Source organism: Ostrea edulis, chromosome 6, assembly GCF_947568905.1.
Source record: "Ostrea edulis chromosome 6, xbOstEdul1.1, whole genome shotgun sequence".
NCBI classification, from domain to species: domain Eukaryota; kingdom Metazoa; phylum Mollusca; class Bivalvia; order Ostreida; family Ostreidae; genus Ostrea; species Ostrea edulis.
Genome location: NC_079169.1, coordinates 45,037,801 through 45,057,759, shown reverse-complemented (window position 1 = coordinate 45,057,759; position 19,959 = coordinate 45,037,801). Strand labels below are relative to the sequence as shown.

Below are 19,959 nucleotides of genomic sequence, written 5' to 3'. Positions count from 1 at the left end.
AGACAACTTGAAATCACACATTATGAGGCCATTTTTCATAATGTGTCAGCAAACTGCTTTGTATTAAAACTTAAGATTACGGACAAGAAGTCTTTTGAAGCTATGTTTTGAGGAGCATGATATTCTGAAAAATGGACAAAATCATTGGAGGAAAAATTGAGTAAGACAGACTTGGATGAGTTGGTTTTGTTACAAATTGTGATGATAGTGCTCTGTGTAGTTAGTGATTGCAAAACTGTGTTTATATGTATGAGAAATTTGTCTTGTAAATGTAAAACATGAGAAAAGAACAAATAGATACATAAAATCTAAAAATTCTTTTTATCTTAGATGCAAGATAAAGTTCCGTGTTGTTGAAATCAAATTAATTTTGATACCTAAAATGTGTCCAAACAGTGCCAAAATGTTGTAAGAATGCACTCTGGTTGCTATAAATCTCAACCATAATACTAGTACCTGTAATTTTCCAATTTTACTCAACCTTTTATCTAAAAAAAAATTATCTCGATCACTTGAAGTTTTATCAAGGTCCCTTAAACTTTGAGTCATACAGTATATATTTCTGTATACAGAAAATTAATTAAAACAGATTCTGTTCACACTTAGCAAGGCCACACTGAATCATATTTACACATATCAAGTTTTTTTTATGCCCCCATGACTGTTTGTCCATCTGTGTGAAATATTCACATTTTCATCTTCCCCTCCAGAGCCACTGGCTCAATTTTAATCAAAGTCAGAAAAGTTCTAATTTACATGAAAGCTTCCTGATATAGTGCAGATTCAAATTTGTTAAAATCATGACACCCAAAGGTAGGGGATCAAAGTTTTACATGTGCGTATATAGGGAAAATCTTTAATAATTTTCTTCTCAAAAACCTCAGGGTCAGAAAAGTTCAAATTTATATGAAAGCTTTCTGACATAGTACAGGGGTCGAAATTAATTTTTCCTACCACAGGCTAATTTTAGCCTGTGGGTAAAAAATCCACAGGCTAAAATGACAACCTACAAGCTAAAATAAAAATAATGAAGCAGTGCTCTTTTTTTTATATATCTTTTTTTAAATCAATGATTTTCCCCATCATTACTGGGCCTAGTGGGTCAACAGGCATCGTTTGGACAAGACACTAACTTACGTAAGTCATATGGTGCAATGTTTAGGTCTCTTGATTATCGCACCTCTAACAGTCTAATCCACAACTTGTTGACCGCAGGTCTAGATAAAGTCTTCCAATTTCATGACACATCAGGGTTGTCACCAGTGCTCGAGCTGGGCTTCGCCATTTTCGCCAATGGCGAATTTTTTTCAAAAATGGCGGAAAAAAAATTAAAGTGGCGAAAATCCCATTTTGTAGTAAATTGTATTTTAAAATCTGTCTTGTGTTTTCCTTTGTCAGTGACACATTATCGCCTGTTTGTTTATGCAGTCAAAATTTGTTTATTCAGTCAACGCGTGTCGCGTCGCTCCAGTGCACACAGAGCTGGTCACGATGGCCAGATAATAGTCTCAAGTAATGTATGGCTGCAAAAAAGTCGGTGATTATGTAATAAAGTACATCGGACAGCTGTGTACCCTGCTGTGGTCAATTGTTTAACATTTAAAGTCTTATTCATTATCGTGTTATCATCTTCACATTAATGTCAATTCTTAACACAGAACCGACCAGTAATTAAATTGGCCGTATTATTGTGTATAATGTATATACATCAATTGTTTGTTTTTGCGGGCAAGCTCGTTGATTACAAGATTTTAATTTTGATGTGTTTGATTTTAGTTTGATATTTCATAAACAATGCAGTCGGTCACCATTGATATGGACATAGCAATTTTAATAAAAAAAATTCTTTGAAGTTCGGTGCGCAACAGTATAAAAATGTTAATCTCATAAGACTATGCACCCCATTCTATTTTGACACTAAACTCGTAGCTTCTGACCCAAGTCAGTCTAGAATTAAAAAAATATCATTGTTTGGCTTTACAGTCAACCCCACCTGCTTAAACATCTTATTCTGTCCAAATTGCAAAATCTTCCATACCAAAACGGAAATTTAATAGGGAATGGTTGAGATACGACTCTAAATTGGGCTTGATGTTTTGTGACATCTGTATTTCGGGCAAAGTACCCAATGTTTTCACTGAAGGGTGTACGTAGCATCATGAAGTTTATATTTATATGATTTATTATCTGATTTTTGATTTCCATAATCGAATTTATCAAAAAACAAATCAACTTCTTAATAATTCAGAAAGAAGTGTTTAGGTATGGTAGATGGATATGATTAAGTACTATAACTGATTCAAAATGCTAAAATCAGTGTAATGAATAAAATAATATGATGGAAATAATTGTAAAGCATGAGATTATTTGCGCTGCGCCGCACCCCGAAAAAGTGGTGAAAGGGAATTTTGGTCCAGTGGGAGCACTGGGGACTAGGCCAATATGTTTTTTGCTGACGAAAAATGTGAGATGGTAGAGTATACTTGATCTATTTTGAAAACATTTCAAGTATTTAGCTTGATGTTGACAGATTATATCAACTGCTTTGAATATACAGTCCAAGAAAACTTACACATGCATGGAAGAGAGCTAACTTTACATGGCCATATTTGTTTACGTGTCAGTATTGTTATTCAATCTTGGAATGCAGACAATTGATTTGTATTGAATGACAAATATTCTTCAGTCATTTATAAATTTGTTTTGCAACATGCATTGATTAATTTTATAATTATGAAAATAAATTATCAGTTATCAACTTTATTTTTGTATAAAAAAAAAATGCAAAGTTCAAGTGATGTGTGTATCAATTTTCTCATCGGTTATTATGTATGAAGGTATATCACAGAATAATGACTGTGGCATTCCTTTGATCTTTGCAATAACCGTGGTAGAATAGAATGCAATCTTATGCCCCCATAATCAGAGATTTGGGGGGTATATAGGTTTAGTCTGTTTGTCCACGTAACTTTAACCTTGGCTATAACTTTTGAATGGATGGTCATAGGACTTTCATATTTCACATGTGTATTCTATTCTTTTGGTACCAAAATTTTTTACCTTGTGACCTTGGGTTTGACCTTTTGAAAAACTTTAAGGTTTTTCATGGCCATAAATTAAGGGCTTTCATATTTCACATGTGTATTTCTTTTGACAGACTTTACTTTTCATAACAAAATTTTTACCTTGAGATCACTTTCCCATGCCATACAGGGGCATCAGTGTTCGAGAAACACATCTTGTTTCAATGTCATATTTAAAAAGACCATCTTAGCATAGACATTGATTGATTTATACTCCCCAATATGAGAGAAAAGTGTTGAAAAAACAGTTAGAGGCATTTTTTGACTGAAGAATGAGTTGGATGTTATCCCTTTCTTTGATGACTACTACATGGTTGTATGGATTGGACTGACTTAATTTGGCAGTATGAACATTGATCTAGTTGATATTAAGTGGAATCATGTGCTCATTGTACAAATGAGATACTGCTTAAAAAATATAAAAATTGTAACATATGTATTCAAATGATAATTTTATGTTGCAGCTATGTATTTAACCTTGAGATGGCAAATGCAGCAGCACAGTGCATTAGATGGGAAATATAATTTGCACACAATGGAGAACTTTATGGCTGTTTTAATTCATGTGCTAGTTGGTACATTGTATGTACAAGGTACAATACTGAAATGTGTACCCGACATGTTTGACACATTTCCCAATGTAAAATGTTTAATGCTATCATAGTTTTGCCCAGGGTCATAGTGTGTATAGTCGAGGCAGCTCAATATATATACAAGCTGTTTACATAAAGTGGTCATAATGTTCTTAGTGTGGTGAAAGATCTATTCTGTTTGGTGTGTTCACCTTTAGACCGAGATGCATGTAATACTCTTAGTCTCGTGTTTGTGTCAGTATGATCTGATCCTTATCTGTCCATCAGTATTTGGGATTTGTTCTGCTGCAAACTAACTCTTCATTTGTATAGTAATGTACTTATAATACAAATCACATTTTCCACTATGCACCAACCAATTTCAGCACGCGACACAATCCGTTCATATTGACTATGAACGGATTATGAACTAGTTTAAAGCATGCGACTGAGAGAGCGTAATGCTTTGAAAAAATACAACATGTGTTTCAAAGATCGAGAAAAGTCACCCCTCGGATTTATATTGTGAACTTACATGGATTATCATCCCAATCTTGTGGTCTTCTAGCTCCAAAATACAGTGCAATGACCGTGCAATGTTAATAAAAGGCAGGGTAAGACAAAGTGTGACGTCATGTCTATGTTTTGACGTATGTCACAATACAACTGACATAGGCAGATCTTAAAGGACATGTCCCATGTTTGTGAATTATTTAGAAACTGAAGTAACTTTTATCACAATACATATAAAAAATGATCTCCCAGTTTTTAAAGCAAAATTCCAGGTTTAATTTAACATTTCAATCGACTCAAATCGACTTCCTGATTTCGAAATCTCTGCTAATGAGGAGAGCGGGTCACGTGATGCTGTGACGTCATATTCAACAATCGCATCTCTTGCCGATCAGCTTATTGTGAAGAAACCTGTTATTATTTAACTTCGTTTGATACCAATGTGGTATGGGTAGATATTTATTTTACATCAATGACGAATTTGTTTTATTAGATATTATTCCTTTACATTAAAACAGTTCAACAAGAAAACGACGAATGGAATTTATTGATATATAGCCTACCGCATATTGTGCATACTGACATCCATAACTTGTTACCAAAAGATACACAAAAAAGAATGTCAGGAAAAAAAAGGTCAAGAAAAGTTAATTATTAGAAAATTTTAAACTTTAAGGGCAATAAACTTGGTGAAAAATCGATCACACATCTACATTACGTTAACATTTTGTTTATTTGTATTATCTATAATTTAGTCATTCAATTGATTACTCATGTTCTTCATTTATATATTTTTTTTTAAAAATGAAAACAAATTATGCCTTGATGAATATTTTACTTATAATCCACGCATCTATCGAACGAAGTAAACATGGCGAAATAAAAAATAAAAAACAGTTGCTAAAAATAATACGTGAATTAGGTAGAGCTTTCTACATGTCTTATTAATTATATGATTTTTTTTTTAAAATCATGAACGTAGTGAAAGGTACAATAAACACAACGACACCCTCCGCCCCCTCCCCCTTTGCATTATTTGCATAACGATGTCGCTCAATCAAGGTACATGTACTTTTCCTGTCTGAGGATGCGTTGAATAATGAATACCTGTTTAAATATTACATTTTATATATTGCAACACAGACGGTTCAATGAGAATATACTTTATATATAGGAAACACTAATCAGGAAGCAATCATTCTTTGGAACACGTCTTCACTTCTTGTCTTCAAACTTACAATCTTTTCACTACCACTATTAAAAGAAAAAAAAGGGGGGTCATTCCAATAAATACTCATTGAAAAAGCGGGGACAGCCCTACCTCCTGGTTCTACGTGCCTGACTTGCGAGGTGGTATCCCCACCAGCTATAAACTACGTCTTAACGGTACAGCTGTAGGTTTACAGTTTATAAAATACGATCAAGGATGATGAGGCAGGGGCGGATCCAGGAATTGTGGTTATGGGGGGCGCCACTTTATGAGGCCCTGGTGGAGGTCCAGGGGGTGAAGTCCCCGGAATCTCTTGGATTTTACAGATTTATGGGGCTTAAAATATTCAAATATTTCTCCTATTAAGTCATTTGTACTATTTTCTATCATTTTAATAAGGCGAAATTAATGAAATGACCCAAATTTTAAGGTTGTTTTTTTTTTAAATTAGGTTCTCCCAATAAAGTAATTCAAGAAATCAAAGGATTTTGTCATTTATTTCTCTGGGAGTGGAAGAAATTATTGGGTTTTTTTATCGTTTAGTACATTTTCCGAAACAAGATACCGCGATTTACCTTAAATTTGAACATTTTAGGAGGGGGGGGGGGGGGGGGGGTGTGTGCCGGCTGCGCCCCCTCTAAATCCGCCACTGTGAGGGATGCCCCATTACTATTTGAAACACAAACATTCCATTCATCTGTTGTTGATGACGTAATTGTTTTGGGGTTTTTTTATTTCAGGAATTAAGTATTCTCGCTATAAACAGATACACATCATATTATTAAGAAACACTCACATCAGCCCATTGTAGTTTCAAGAAGGCCCCTCAGGGTTGGGGCATTTTGAACTCCCGTTACTCAGGCGGGACTGAACAAACGAAGAGGTACATCTAGGCCTGGTATGCATCACTTTTAAGTCAAATCTTTGCTCCCACAAAGCCAGTCGCCTTCTAATTCTCAGGATCTCGGTCTAGCTGAAGTTTTGAAAAGTGTTCCGAACACAACCGACTGATATCTGCAGCATCAAACTTGTGTATGATCCATGGCATCCTCCGAGATGCGTCATTTGAGGAACTAAAATGATTAAATCCGCACCCTTTCTTCTGAATATTGGTGCAACCGTATGCCGCACAATACACCATAGTCCATTAATTGATGAGTAAATACACAGATAATGCTGTTAAAGCAGTTTTATAGATAAAATAATAGGATTATCACCTAAATCGCCACCGGCTTACTACGTGCTTTCTCATTCCAATTGTCGCATATGACGTCACAGTAATATATAGCTGCAGAACTAGCTCTCTGAAAAAATATTTTGACATAACAGATTCAAAATATTTTTTCAGAGAGCTACAGTTCTGCAGCTAAGTAATATATGGCGCGTAAATCTCCGATCAAAATATGCATATTGCTGTGTTAGAATTTCACCTCGCGATATCTCTGTAAATATGCTCACAACAATTTTTATTGGGTTTGGTATCCTTTTCAACTAGACTCATACTATAAAGAATATTTTTCATAAAATTATGCAAGTTCTAAAATTACGGGATAAGTCCTTTAAGAGTTCGTTTTATGCAACAAAATATTTCCTGACTTATACAAGCAATTTGAACAAATGGTTCTGCTAGTGCGATTCACAGAGAATTTGCTTCAAATCCAAATCCGTTCATATTGACCATGAACAGCTCAAAAGTGCTGTTCAATTCTTAAGTGAATGGTATGAAAAAGATAATTGGTGCACCAATGTACAGAGCACATGACATTTAGTACATGTATAGTACATGTATGTACAATGTACAGAGCACATGACATTTAGTACATGTATGTACAATGTACAGAGCACATGACATTTAGTACATGTATGTATGTAATTCACCAAGTGTGATTTTGATGGGCCACACCTGTTTTAGTGTACCATTGATCTAGATTAATTGATCACAATTTTCTTTTGTGATTAACTGAATACATAATTCAAGACTGTTGTAACACTTGTTATACTTGTATCATGTACCTATAGTGTAATATATTATCGTATGTAAAGAGAAAGTACGTACTGGTAGATCAACATCCATTATCATGATACTGAAGTTCAAAAGAGAAAAATAAAATATGTATAATGAAAACAACTGAATAATCTATATACAAGATTACATATTATTGAATGAAAAACAGATCTACACCTGCTGTGTTACAGCTGGATTTATTCTGTGTTCAATGAGTGTGAATGTTATGTATGTTAGTATGTATACGACAGCCATTAAGGCAATAGTTATGTGTTTTCCTGTGTTGTGTCAGATTGAATTGTGGAAACCTAGAAGGCAACCAAAGAAGGAAAACACCAACATTTTAATAAGAGAAAAATTGTCGCAATGCCATAATAACATTCACTTAAAAATATTCCTGTATCCTAGAGCTTAAAGATTTTTGTTTTGAAGATAACTTTCAGTGATAACAAGTTGGGAATATGATTGTGATGTTCGAAATTCATAGGTAAAATTTATGTATAAGATAAGATAAGATAAGTTTATTCAATTTTGGGCCCAGAGGGCATAACAGACATTTTATAAAGAAGGAAATTCAAAAAAGAAAGAAAGTTTACAACATTAACTACAGGTTACAGAGACTGCAAACTGCGTGTGGATGCAGCATGTTGGGGAAACAAGTACATACATATATGAATTGCTAATCATGTATATATACAAGTAGATGGACAGTATCAGTATTATACCAATATATGAATAATAAACTATAATGATTTTTGCAGTTTTAAAGCATTACTTCTTTTTCTGAAAGTTTGCACTAAATATTCACTCAATTTGACAATTACTGGTTTGTCTTCATTAATCATCAACCAAGTAAATTTGTCCTTATTTGTCAGATAGATAAAAATTTTGTTGAGCTTGTATATACCATTAAAAAATATATTTCTCTCTTCAACATAGAATGGGCAATCAGTAAGGAAATGAAATTCATCTTCAACACAATTAAGGTTACATAATTCACAAATTCTTTTGTTTCTTTCTAAAGAAATCTTCTGGCCAGAATTGGTTTTTGTAAATTCATATCTTCCTCTTTCAATTCGAAGGTCATGTGCACTAATTCGAAATCTACATAGAGTTTTTCTTAATTCTAGGGATTCTAAAAATATATAACTTTCCATAGTAAAGTTTTCTTTATACGAAAAATATGTTGTGAGTTTTCCTGATTTCTGACCCTCTTCACGTCGTTTTGACCAGTAAAGTAAAAATTGTTTCCGTACCTGATTCTTCATTTGTTTTTTGAAAAATGAGAATTTGAGATATTTACAATTGGGTACCAAAATGCCCATTTTTTCCTTAAAATAATTAATGTTTTTGTGCCAACAATTTATATTATATGAATTCAGATTGATATTCTCTGTATAAGCACTGTATAACAGGGATGATTCTGGGCGATTCTCAAGTCTATGCCAATATAGTAAAATACTTTGGATTATAGAGCAGAACATAGGATATCTACCCAATTCAGAGATTATTGTATATATATATTTACAATTATATAGTTAAGTTCTTCATATGGTCACAAAGTAGAAAATGCACAACTGGCCTAATACAGGAACAATAGTAAGTTAAGGGCCCACAAGCATCATCAATAAACTATTAGGTGGTAATTTACAAGTGAATAAAGCAATAAAGAAATGATAAATTACTGATATTTATTGACGTTCACATTATTGACCAGCATCATGTATGCATGCTCAATTACTCCCTTATAGCTAGGTGATAGTAAGATCATGATGTGAGACAATGAGTTAAGTGTAGCAGTTAATGGTGAATACTCAGTGGCATCATTTTTCTTTGTATTAACAGCATACAGAGGAATAAAAAGTATAAACATCATTATATATGCATACAGATTTCTTATGGCGAGGGTATTTGATAGCATACCACGATCTATGACCTTGGTTTTATCCAAAACAGTAAGTTTATGCAAGTCATTGATTTTGAGGCAATTTTTTATTATGTGAATTTATTTTCAGTTATAATATGATCATTTGGGACTAGGTTGGGGCCACAATATGGGGTCAAAGTATTTAATTGGAATGAAGATTGATAAAAAAATCTTTAAAGTCACAACAGCAGAACAACGGAAGGGCCAAGGTGATTCAAGTTAGCGATGTGGCCCATGGGCCTCTTGTCAAAATCTTCTCTACTCCCACACATGTGGGAGAAGAACTAAATGCATGATTAAGATGTCCATGAAGCTCTCTACTTAAATTGTGAAATTCATGACTCCTGGATCAAGGATTCAGGCCCTTGGGCAGGGCCAATATGGCCATATAGTGTAAATGTATTAAATCTTAGAAAATCTTCTTCTCTACTCTCATATATATTTGAGAAAAACTAAATGCATGATTATGATGTTCATGAAGCTCTACTAAACTGTGAAATTCATGGTTCCTAGGTCAGGGGTTCAGGCCCTTAGCAGGGCCAATATGGCCACAAAATTTATTTTTTCTTCTCTATTTTGACAGTCAATTGGGAGATACATTAAATGCATGACTATGATGTCCGTAATGCCCTAGCTCTTCTAAAATTGTGAAATTCACGACTTATGGGTCAGGCTTTTATGGGGTGGGGATAAAAGATTTATGTGTCTCCAACTTCCATTTTTTCCTTTTTTCGTTAATAAATAGGAACTGTACGTGCAAGATCATAAACATGTGCAGAAAGAACTCTATTATTGAGGCTTATGTACATATTGCTAAAGTAAATGCAATTATGAGACTCCCTATATGGGGAATGATACTCAGGTGACTGTTAAAGCCTGTGGGCCTCTTGTTATGTGTCTTGAGTTTACATTGATTTTTCTGTTCTTTTTATTGTTTTTGTACCATCTTTGCATTTGATTAGATGGAAACATTAATTAATCAGGGTCTGATGTGCCTTTATAAGATTGTTGTGTTCGGATTTAGTGATTCTTGAACCCTTCTCTCCTGTAATGAGTATGAAGGAAGATCGATCTGAAGATTAGGTAGGAATCCAAGCTCCATTGATTTCTGAACTGTATGGGAAGATGTCTGACTGTCAGGTGGTGAATTTGTCGACCCAGTCACCCAAAGTTAATTATCCATACAGAGAAGAAACACCATTCAAAGGGTGGTAGGATTCTTTCATGGCCAATGACACCAAGATTTACATGTATTAGGTGCAGATCCATAAGTCTTGACTTCATAAACTTTTTATGTCCCCCATCATGAAATGTCGGGGGGCATATAGTTTTACCCTTTTTTGTCCTTCCATCATTCCATCATTACTCAGTTTCCATTCATTTATCTCTGCTGCAGATGCACATATTTTACTGAAATTTGGTGTATAGATACATCAGATTCATGAGAATATCCAGGTCAAGTTCTTTGGTTCTGGTAGAATAAACTTTGACGAAGTTGTGCCCCCTGGAAATAGAAAATTTCAAACAATTTCAGTTTCCACTCGATCTCAGTTATACATGGACATTTTGAATTGAAGTTTGGGATATAGATATATCATGAAAATATGCAGGCCATGTAATTATATGAGTTCAGTTGGATAACTTTTGGCAGAGTCATGGCCCTTGGATTGGGGGCATTCGTATCGCTCGACACAGCTAATTGTAACCTATTTGAAGCAAATATTTTTAAATATTCTGATTTCCCAATCAGCATAGTACGTGTTAGTAAGTTATGGTACAAACTTTAATTTGTACTAATATGTAATTAAAATTCTGTGTTTCCACAAACATATTCAATTTACAAATAAATTGGTGAAGTCTTTGTAGCTGTTGCAGATTTTGTACTAGTATAAAGCTTATTGCATAAACATGTATATACAGACCCATTTCAGGTTTTGCATTTTTAGGTCACCTGAGTTTACTCAGGTGACCTATTGCAATTGGTTATTGTCTGTCGTCGTGCGTTAACAATTGAACATTTTTAACTTCTTCTTGATAACTACCAGTCCAATTCTTTTCATATTTAGCATGAAGAATTTTTGGGACAAGGGGGACAAAAATTGTAAATTTCAGGACTCCAGCACCCCTTTGGCCCTAGGGGCGGGGCAAAAACTGCCCAAAATTGACCAATTTTCAAAAATCTTCTCAAAAACCTCACACATGTAAGAAAAACTAAATGCATAGTGATGTAGAGCAGGAAGGCCTCTACCAAAATTGTAACTTTCATGATCCCAGGGGTAGGGGTTCTGACCCCCAGGGTGGGGCCAAACTTAGTATACAGATTTTATCTGTAAGTTTGCGGATACTGTATAAAATCTAAATGCACACTTAGGAACAGCAGAAAAGGATGTACAAAAAATGGTAATTTTACAGATCTTGTTTTATACTGTTGCTGAACATTAGAATTTAGCTTAGATATATCCAGAACAGGATTTTTTTCTCTAGATTTCATAGCCCTTGGGAGTAGTGACACTTTTCACTAGTACTCAGATGATTGTTATAGGCCCAATTGTACATGTAGGTAAGAAACATATTGACCTCATAATTAGAAACTAGTTCCAGATGTACTAAATGTTTAAATATCCTTTGATTATCAGTTTGAGTGTGTCTTGAGGGAAATATGCATTAATAGATTGGGGGTGCCATGGTGTGGGGGATGAATGAAGTAAATGTACTGCATGGGTCATGTGTACATGTTACATTATCAGAGTGGACAATGATATATTATTTAGCAATGTACAATATGCCATGTTCATTTCATATCAGTGGGAAATCTCCTGAAACAGTGCATGAACCATAAGCCAGCTGTCTGTGTGTTTCTTATAATCAATTTCTTTTTATATACTAAGCCCTAATGTAAAGGTTGAATCAAGAACAAATTATGTACATGTTTTTCATAGGTTTCATGAAATTAAGGTAGGAATTTCGGTTATGAAGAACAAAAATCTACGTGTAACAAGCACAATTGGTTTGTATTAGAATGGAATGTTCTTTTAATGAACTTGAAGGGAAAAAATGGATTTTTTAACATTGGGGAAAAATTAGTGAAGGAGACATGTTGTCACAGGTGTAGACAATTATGTTATTGGAAACAGCGAGGGTATAATTCATGTTCGATCAATAGTTTGTTATTATATTGATCTCTACTCTACCTGCACTCATTTGAAAAATTGTGGCGAGTGGGTTTTAAACTTTGGGAGATAATTTTTGAGTGTGCAAGTGTGGTGCGATTTGTCTGAAAACCTGTGACGTGTCTGCTTTCTTGAAAAAGGGGTTTAAGAAGTGTACCAACTGTAACTTCTATTTTCAAAGATTGTGTCATAATTGATCTGAGACCTCAAAGTGATATGGGTTTTCTAATATGATTACCTGTTGCTATTTATAGATAAGGTGCTTCCAATTTACGTTTTGAGTTTGTTAGAATTTTTAATACCATCAACAAGTGCTTTGTGATTGTCCTCATTCATTCAGTTGGATTGATAATTCATTGGATAAACTTATATAAACTTTGTGAATTAAGGTTTGAACTTTTGTATGTTTTTAAATTTGGGGCAGATGTATATAAAGTGATGTTAATGTTTGTAAACTTTTTTTATTGTATGGTTTTAACATTCAGTTTGCTTTGATGAAACAATTAACCTACCACAATGACAATTATTTTACAATGGAGCTGTTTCAGAGAGTAAATTTTTAAGTGAATAGGTTAGTAGAAGATGTATATAGTTATGGAATCTAAAAGATCTGTTTAAATTTTTTTTACAGGTACATGTATTCTGATTTGGACAAGAAATTCATAATTATGTACATATTGCTAAAGTAATTCAGATGGGGATTTATATTTGAGGTAATAGAACTTGTAAATGAAGCTATAGGTAGCTAGATCAATTAAGTGCAAAATGTATCAATATGGATATATGGAAACCATGCAGTGGTTAAGGAAACGTCCATTGATCTCTAATATGATACATACATATACAGGTAGAAAGTGCGGGTATTGTTCCCATTAGTCAAAACATGTTGAAGGACTTAAAAATATGAGAGAAGTATGATATGTATTTAGATTTTGTTTCATCATGGCTAGTAATTGTAACAGTTAATTTTAGGGTAGACATGTGTATTGTCTTGGCATTGTGTCACAGCTGTAATGTTAACAACTGCAATGCATTTATGAAGAAATTGCTATTATTACAATACATTGCTATAAAAGGCAAAAAACATTGGAAATGTAAATATTTATCAATGAAGTATTTTGAAGCTTTAACAATACACTACAATTTGCTGTCAATTCTGTGTCAAATTTGTAAACATGCTGATTGAACCTAAATGACCATGCAGTCAGAGAGCAGGTGTTCTATTTTTTCAGAATTGATTCACAATGAATCAAAGACCCTGAATAATGAATCATCTGCATCACGGTTTATCGTTTCACCCCTAGTGTCTGATGTCATCATTTAGTCTGTGAAGTGTTTTACTAGTAATTATAGATAGAAGGTTTGAAAAGAAAATGGGAAGACTTTGAGGATATTTTTATTGCTGTGATTAGGCATGTAATGAAAGTTAAATTGTCTATGTTCCTGAATAGTTTGTTCACCTGGTGTAATCCAAGCTGGATTAAATCGAAACAAAAATAGTATGTCCATTCAATAGAAATGACTTTTATCTGAAAATACCTATTACATGTACAGTTAGGAATAATTTGTAAGTTTTCATGTCTAAGGAATTTTAGCTCACCTGAACCAAAGGCTCATTTATTTTTAATGAGCTTTTCTGATCAAAACTTTCCGTTGTCTGTCGCCGTTGTAAACTTTTCACATTTTCATCTTCTCCAGAACCACTGGGCCAATTTCAATCAAACTAGGTATACACATCATTCATGGGTGAAGGGGATTCAAGTTTGTTCAAATGAAGGGCCCTTGCCCCCTTCAAAGGAGAGATAATCATGAAAATGCAAAAATAGGGTGGGGTCATTTAAAAATCTTCTTCTCAAGAACCACTGAACCAGAAAAGTTTAGATTTATAGAAAAGCTTCCTGACATAGTGCAGATTCAAGTTTGTAAAAGTCATTGTCCCTGGTGGTAGGATAGGGCCACAATAGGATCAGTTTTACATGTGAATCTATGTGAAAAATCTTTAAATATGGGGCAAGGTGAATCAGGTGAGCGATGTGGACCATGGGCCTGTTGTCTAAATTTGAATTGACCCTGGAAAGAGTTGGATAACAAATATCTAATATATTTGGGCCGATACAATGAGTATTGAACTATGGTGTACATAGGTAGGGCATCTTTCACAGTTGTGTTCCAAAGCTAAGGAGCCAAGTTCCTCAACAAATTTTAGAATTGTTTTGTTACAAAAATTCTATTGATTAATGTTAATTTTTTAGGATACTCTGACAATGTAGAGGTGGTTGGAAGAGGAATGTTGCAAGGGAGACAACTCTCTTGTGTGAGGCCAACACAAGGGGTCATAACACTACATTTTCTAGGTTTCTGAAGATAATGTAAGTATATACTGAAGTATTATGTGGCAGTAAAATATGACTGGTGTTTTATAATCAGATTAGATATATGTATATTATTGATAGATTTATTTTATTTTGTTTACTGGAATGTAAGCTATGATATCCTGTATTTTGATAATTTTTAAAGGTAACTTACATTAATAGATTTTTTACAGCATGTGTTAATGCCTAATTATATTTTCAATTTACTAATACAATACAGAACTGTGGACAAACATTGTAGCTTGTCTGTTAGCATGTTAGGTGTCTGTATATTTAGGTCCTCAAGGTTCCATAATAACAGTCAGGTACACATTGTTGTGTGAGATGATGTACCAAATGCATACACTAAATAGGTGGTGTAAACTATTTCATCAACTCTGTCCTCCTGTATGACAAGATATGTACAGTCAAACTTAAATTAAGCAATCCACAGAAATAATTTTGATTTTCATAAGGTTGAATGACAAAAGTGTGAAACAACAGATACATAATGTATATTTGTTTATTTCAATACACATTTAAAGTAATTAAAAGATCATAAGCATGGTTTGATAATCGTATTTTCAGCCTTTTCTTGCATCTGCAAATACTGGCTACTTTCAGTCATTGGTAATGGTTGACAGTTAAGGAAAACGTTGATGTAGCATATCAGACAGAGAGTCTCATAAAACAGTAGGTTCTTATTGGCAATTGAAGTTGATCAATATGCAGTGAGTAAATTTTCAGAATTCATTCCCAGTGAGGAATAGTTTGATGACTGATGTGCAGTAGTATGTGACATACAATGTGATCTGGAAGAGTTTTTGGCCAATATAGAAAGGTTTTTAATTTAATGCTCGGAATAGAACTAAAGGTTGTTACACACTAATGAGACATTTGTATGCATTTCTCAGTAAGACATCTTTTCTCGTCGTAAGTAACCTCATTATATCTGCTATCCAATGAACAATTCGTGCATGCTTCATATGTATAAAAACAGGACCGACTTCCATACAAACATAATGTATTTGTATTGCACAAATGTGTACGTGGAAAGGTAACATGCTTAAAAGATGCTGAGAATGAAACAATAAACTGTAGAACTATATTTCAAGATAAAGTCTGTCTTCATTATGGTTCAATATGTTTGATCTGCATTTAGTTTAACTGCCCAATTGGAATATTCAACAAAAATGGCAAATTGTGTGCTAGCTACCAATGTTGCCACGGGCCAAAATGATGGACCAGAAAGAGAAAATCCCTGATCTTTACAGATACAAATCAGACTCAGTGACTTACTGAAGCAAACCACTGTCAATCTCTAATCTTTACAGATACAAATCAGACTCGGTGACTTACTGAAACAATTCACTGTCAATCCCTGATCTTTACAGATATAAATCAGACTCGGTGACTTACTGAAACAATTCACTGTCAATCCCTGATCTTTACAGATATAAATCAGACTCGGTGACTTACTGAAACAATTCACTGTCAATCCCTGATCTTTACAGATACAAATCAGACTCAGTGACTTACTGAAGCAAACCACTGTCAATCTCTGATCTTTACAGATACAAATCAGACTCCGTGACTTACTGAAACAATTCACTGTCAATCTCTGATCTTTACAGATACAAATCAGACTCAGTGACTTACTGAAGCAAACCACTGTCAATCTCTAATCTTTACAGATACAAATCAGACTCGGTGACTTACTGAAACAATTCGCTGTCATTTACTGATCTTTACAGATCAAATCAGATTCGGTGACTTAATGAAGCAATTCACTGTCAATCTCGGATCTTTACAGATACAAACCAGACTCGGTGACTTACTGAAACAATTCGTTGTCAATCTCTGATCTTTATAGATACAAATCAGACTCAGTGACTTACTGAAGCAAACCACTGTCAATCTCGGATCTTTATAGATACAAATCAGACTCGGTGACTTACTGAAACAATTCACCGTCAATCTCTAATCTTTACAGATACAAATCAGACTCGGTGACTTACTGAAACAATTCGTTGTCAATCTCTGATCTTTATAGATACAAATCAGACTAGGTGACTATAAACTTAACATTACTGAAGTCAAAAACTTTAAATTCATATAATATTCTACACCTTTTCATATTTAAGAACAAAGTCAATATGTACTACATTGTTATTTCATGTATGGCTCGTCAGGTTCAATTTTTCAGTAAATTATGCATGATGGTCCCCAAAGATTGGATATCTGTTGAATACAGTAATTTCTGCTCTCAGTTATGGTCTTGAGGTCGGGTAACATAATCAACATGGCCATAGCTCAACAAATTCAAGACACTGAAATTGGTATTGCATTTTGATATTTTTTCTTATGACAAAATGCCATGCAAGTAACATACCGAAGGGATATATGTGTATAAAGTTTTTCATATTAACTAGGAGTTAATTTAAAAGCATATCATTTCATTCCCTTAAGCCCTACCAAAAAATTCCTACAGTGAACTACTTTGGTAAAATGGTTTTACATGTATTGGCATGTGGCAGGCACCTTATGGGGATTTAAGGTACTACTAGACGATGTAAAATCTCAATCTAGTTGTATGTTTTCATTCAAACTTACTCATAAGTTTTTAAAAACATGAACTGGTTTCATATTTTGGACAGATTTACTGACAGTTGTGATGTCAGGACCATATTCATTATTGGGATTTCAGTCAACATACCTCTATCATTCAATGGTCACTTTGTCCATTACACTTGGTATTTTCAAACAATGCAAGGAATGGTGAAACATTGACCAGTTGATGTTTAATGAGACTAAACTATAATAATTTTATATGGAAAAGGTCAGAATATATATATATAAACAGGGATTAGCAGTATAAATGTATTCCGAGGAGCAAGTCTAAGCACAAAATATGGCAACTAATTCAGTTCAATGAAAAAGTTTAAGGACAAATGCGACATTTCTCAATAATATATCAGTTTTCATGACATTTTGGGTACAATTCACTTCCTATCTTGTTTGCACAAATGTTTTTTTGGGTATGTTACCAAGTTTATTTTAGAATTTGCATATATTAATAGTTTCTTATTGTGGCATCATTAAAAATGTAAAGTAAGCTCTATGTAATACAATAAGTTGTATATATGGACATAACTAAAACTTTATTGTATCAAAGAAGGCCAGGAAGAAAAATCTTAGGATCAATTAGGCATCAAACCCAAAACCCAGTACCTTACAAGATACCATAAATCTGGTTATTTTTGCTGTCGATTAATTTTTAGCGTTTTTGCAAGTCAGTTGGATTCGCAAAAATATTTTTCTCTAAAATAATGTTTCACACGTTCTTTAAGGTAGTACTCTACATCGTCATAATGGCTGACTTCCTTTAAAAACATGGATGACAAAATCGATATCAGCAATATTTGACTTTTCCTTTTCCATTTAAATACCTAGCCGAGTAGCTCAGTAGGTTAGAATACCGACTGCTGAACTGTAGGTCGCAGGTTCGAGTCGAGCAGGGGTTTTAAATTTTTTTCAGATTACCTTCTACTAAAACTGTATTTTTTGACAAAATAAAGTAAATTTGAAAATTTGAAAATTCAAAATATTTTTGTACATATCCTTCACTTTTCATCTACATCAAATTTCTCTGGTGTAGCATACCTCCTTAATATGCTTTTACATAAATTTGCAAAATTAAGAAACACAAAAATAAATATATAGGCTTTTTACTAAAATTCGCAGAAATAAATTGATGCAAAAATATCCAGATTTACGGTAGGTGATCTAACCACTGAGCTTACCAGGCTGACATACCAAGAATGGTAATATTACTACAATACAGTATTCAAACCTGTTTGAAAATCCTACAAGAACTCTTCATAGGGAGGAGATGAAAATATGATTTAAGAAACGTGGCATATGACCTTAAGATTAAGAGGTAAACTGAATTTGCAGAAATGTTCATTTTTTTTAAAAGAAGAAAAAAGTCATAATGTAAGAATTTGAATTCATTGGGATAGCTTTTGTGAAGACTAACACCAATGTGAGTGTAAAATGAGTTGTTTTTTGTTGTTGTTTTTTTACCTCCATTATAGAATTTATGAGTGGATTTTTTTTAACAAATTAAGCTTCTTCAACTCATGTAAGAAAGTTGAATACGTTTTAACTCTTGTCCAATGGTGATTGGTCATGGTTCATTGGCTTGTCCTAGTCACCTCCTTGTACTTTAAAACTAGATCACCTGTCCGAGTCAGAATGGGATTATTAAAGTTTTGTGCACTTACTACTGAGTAAGTACATGTAATTCCAGGTTTGTGCTAAAGTTTAATTTTGACAAGTCCAATGACTGGAGGTAATTTAAGTGGTATGATCAAAGGCTTAGTAGCTATTTAAGATCGGACCATATCAGCTGATAGTTGTGAACAATGTGTATACATCCTTGTAGCGATGGACGCACCGTGGGTACCTTTAATTAAGTACCTGTATGACGCAAATTGGCTGTATAAACTTTAAACTAAATAATAGAAATTTTATTAACTGGATGAACATTTTCAAAGTCAGCAGATATGTCATAGGATAAAATACCTACATTTGGTATAGTTTGAAACTAGGTCATATTCCACATAAAGGTTTAACTTCGGAATATTGAATCATGTGCAAGCTAGAGCATATTTTCAGAAGTATACATATATTTACTGAATTTGAAAAGCAATTTTATCTTAAGGTAAATTACCCATGCCACATCTTGATAATGAAAACCAAAATCAATAAATGTCATCATGCAGGTTCGTTGAAGGTGTTGTAACATTCATGACACCTGAATAACAGATCTTACATATGGGAAACTACCTTAATCATCATGATAATTTAGGTTAGTTTAGAGATTCTAAATCTGTTTCAATATACTATATATACATGAAATTTCATTTTTAAAATCAAATTTTCAGTGGGCCAGCATATTTGATTATTGTGACAAATCGTGTAAATTTGTTATATGTAGGTTTTTAATGGGACAAAATGTATAATTATAGATGTAGTATGACTAGAATTTATTGCAAAAGCAATGTATAATCTTATACTGTGGTTATAATTTTTTAGTAAAATTTAAAAAAAAAAAAAAAAAAGA

The 19,959-nt window shown here is 33.5% G+C and overlaps 1 protein-coding gene across 38 annotated transcripts in view; it reads left to right on the top strand.

Annotated features, from left to right (window-relative positions):
* Positions 1 to 19,959, top strand: part of LOC125683895 (transmembrane and coiled-coil domains protein 2-like) — an 80,000-nt gene that overhangs the window by 963 nt on the left and 59,078 nt on the right. For 30 of the 38 annotated variants that reach the window (XM_056139725.1, XM_056139726.1, XM_056139732.1 and 27 more), the window contains one exon: positions 14,733 to 14,849. Coding sequence is in view for 22 of the 38 variants with exons in the window: in XM_056139733.1 (XP_055995708.1) it covers positions 14,848 to 14,849 (2 nt within the window). In the remaining 16 variants the exon portion in view is untranslated. Of the gene's footprint in view, positions 1 to 4,083; positions 4,270 to 12,712; positions 12,870 to 13,111; positions 13,194 to 14,732; positions 14,850 to 19,959 lie in introns of those variants that run through there. The other 8 variants (XM_056139735.1, XM_056139727.1, XM_056139760.1 and 5 more) reach the window with 6 other exon arrangements.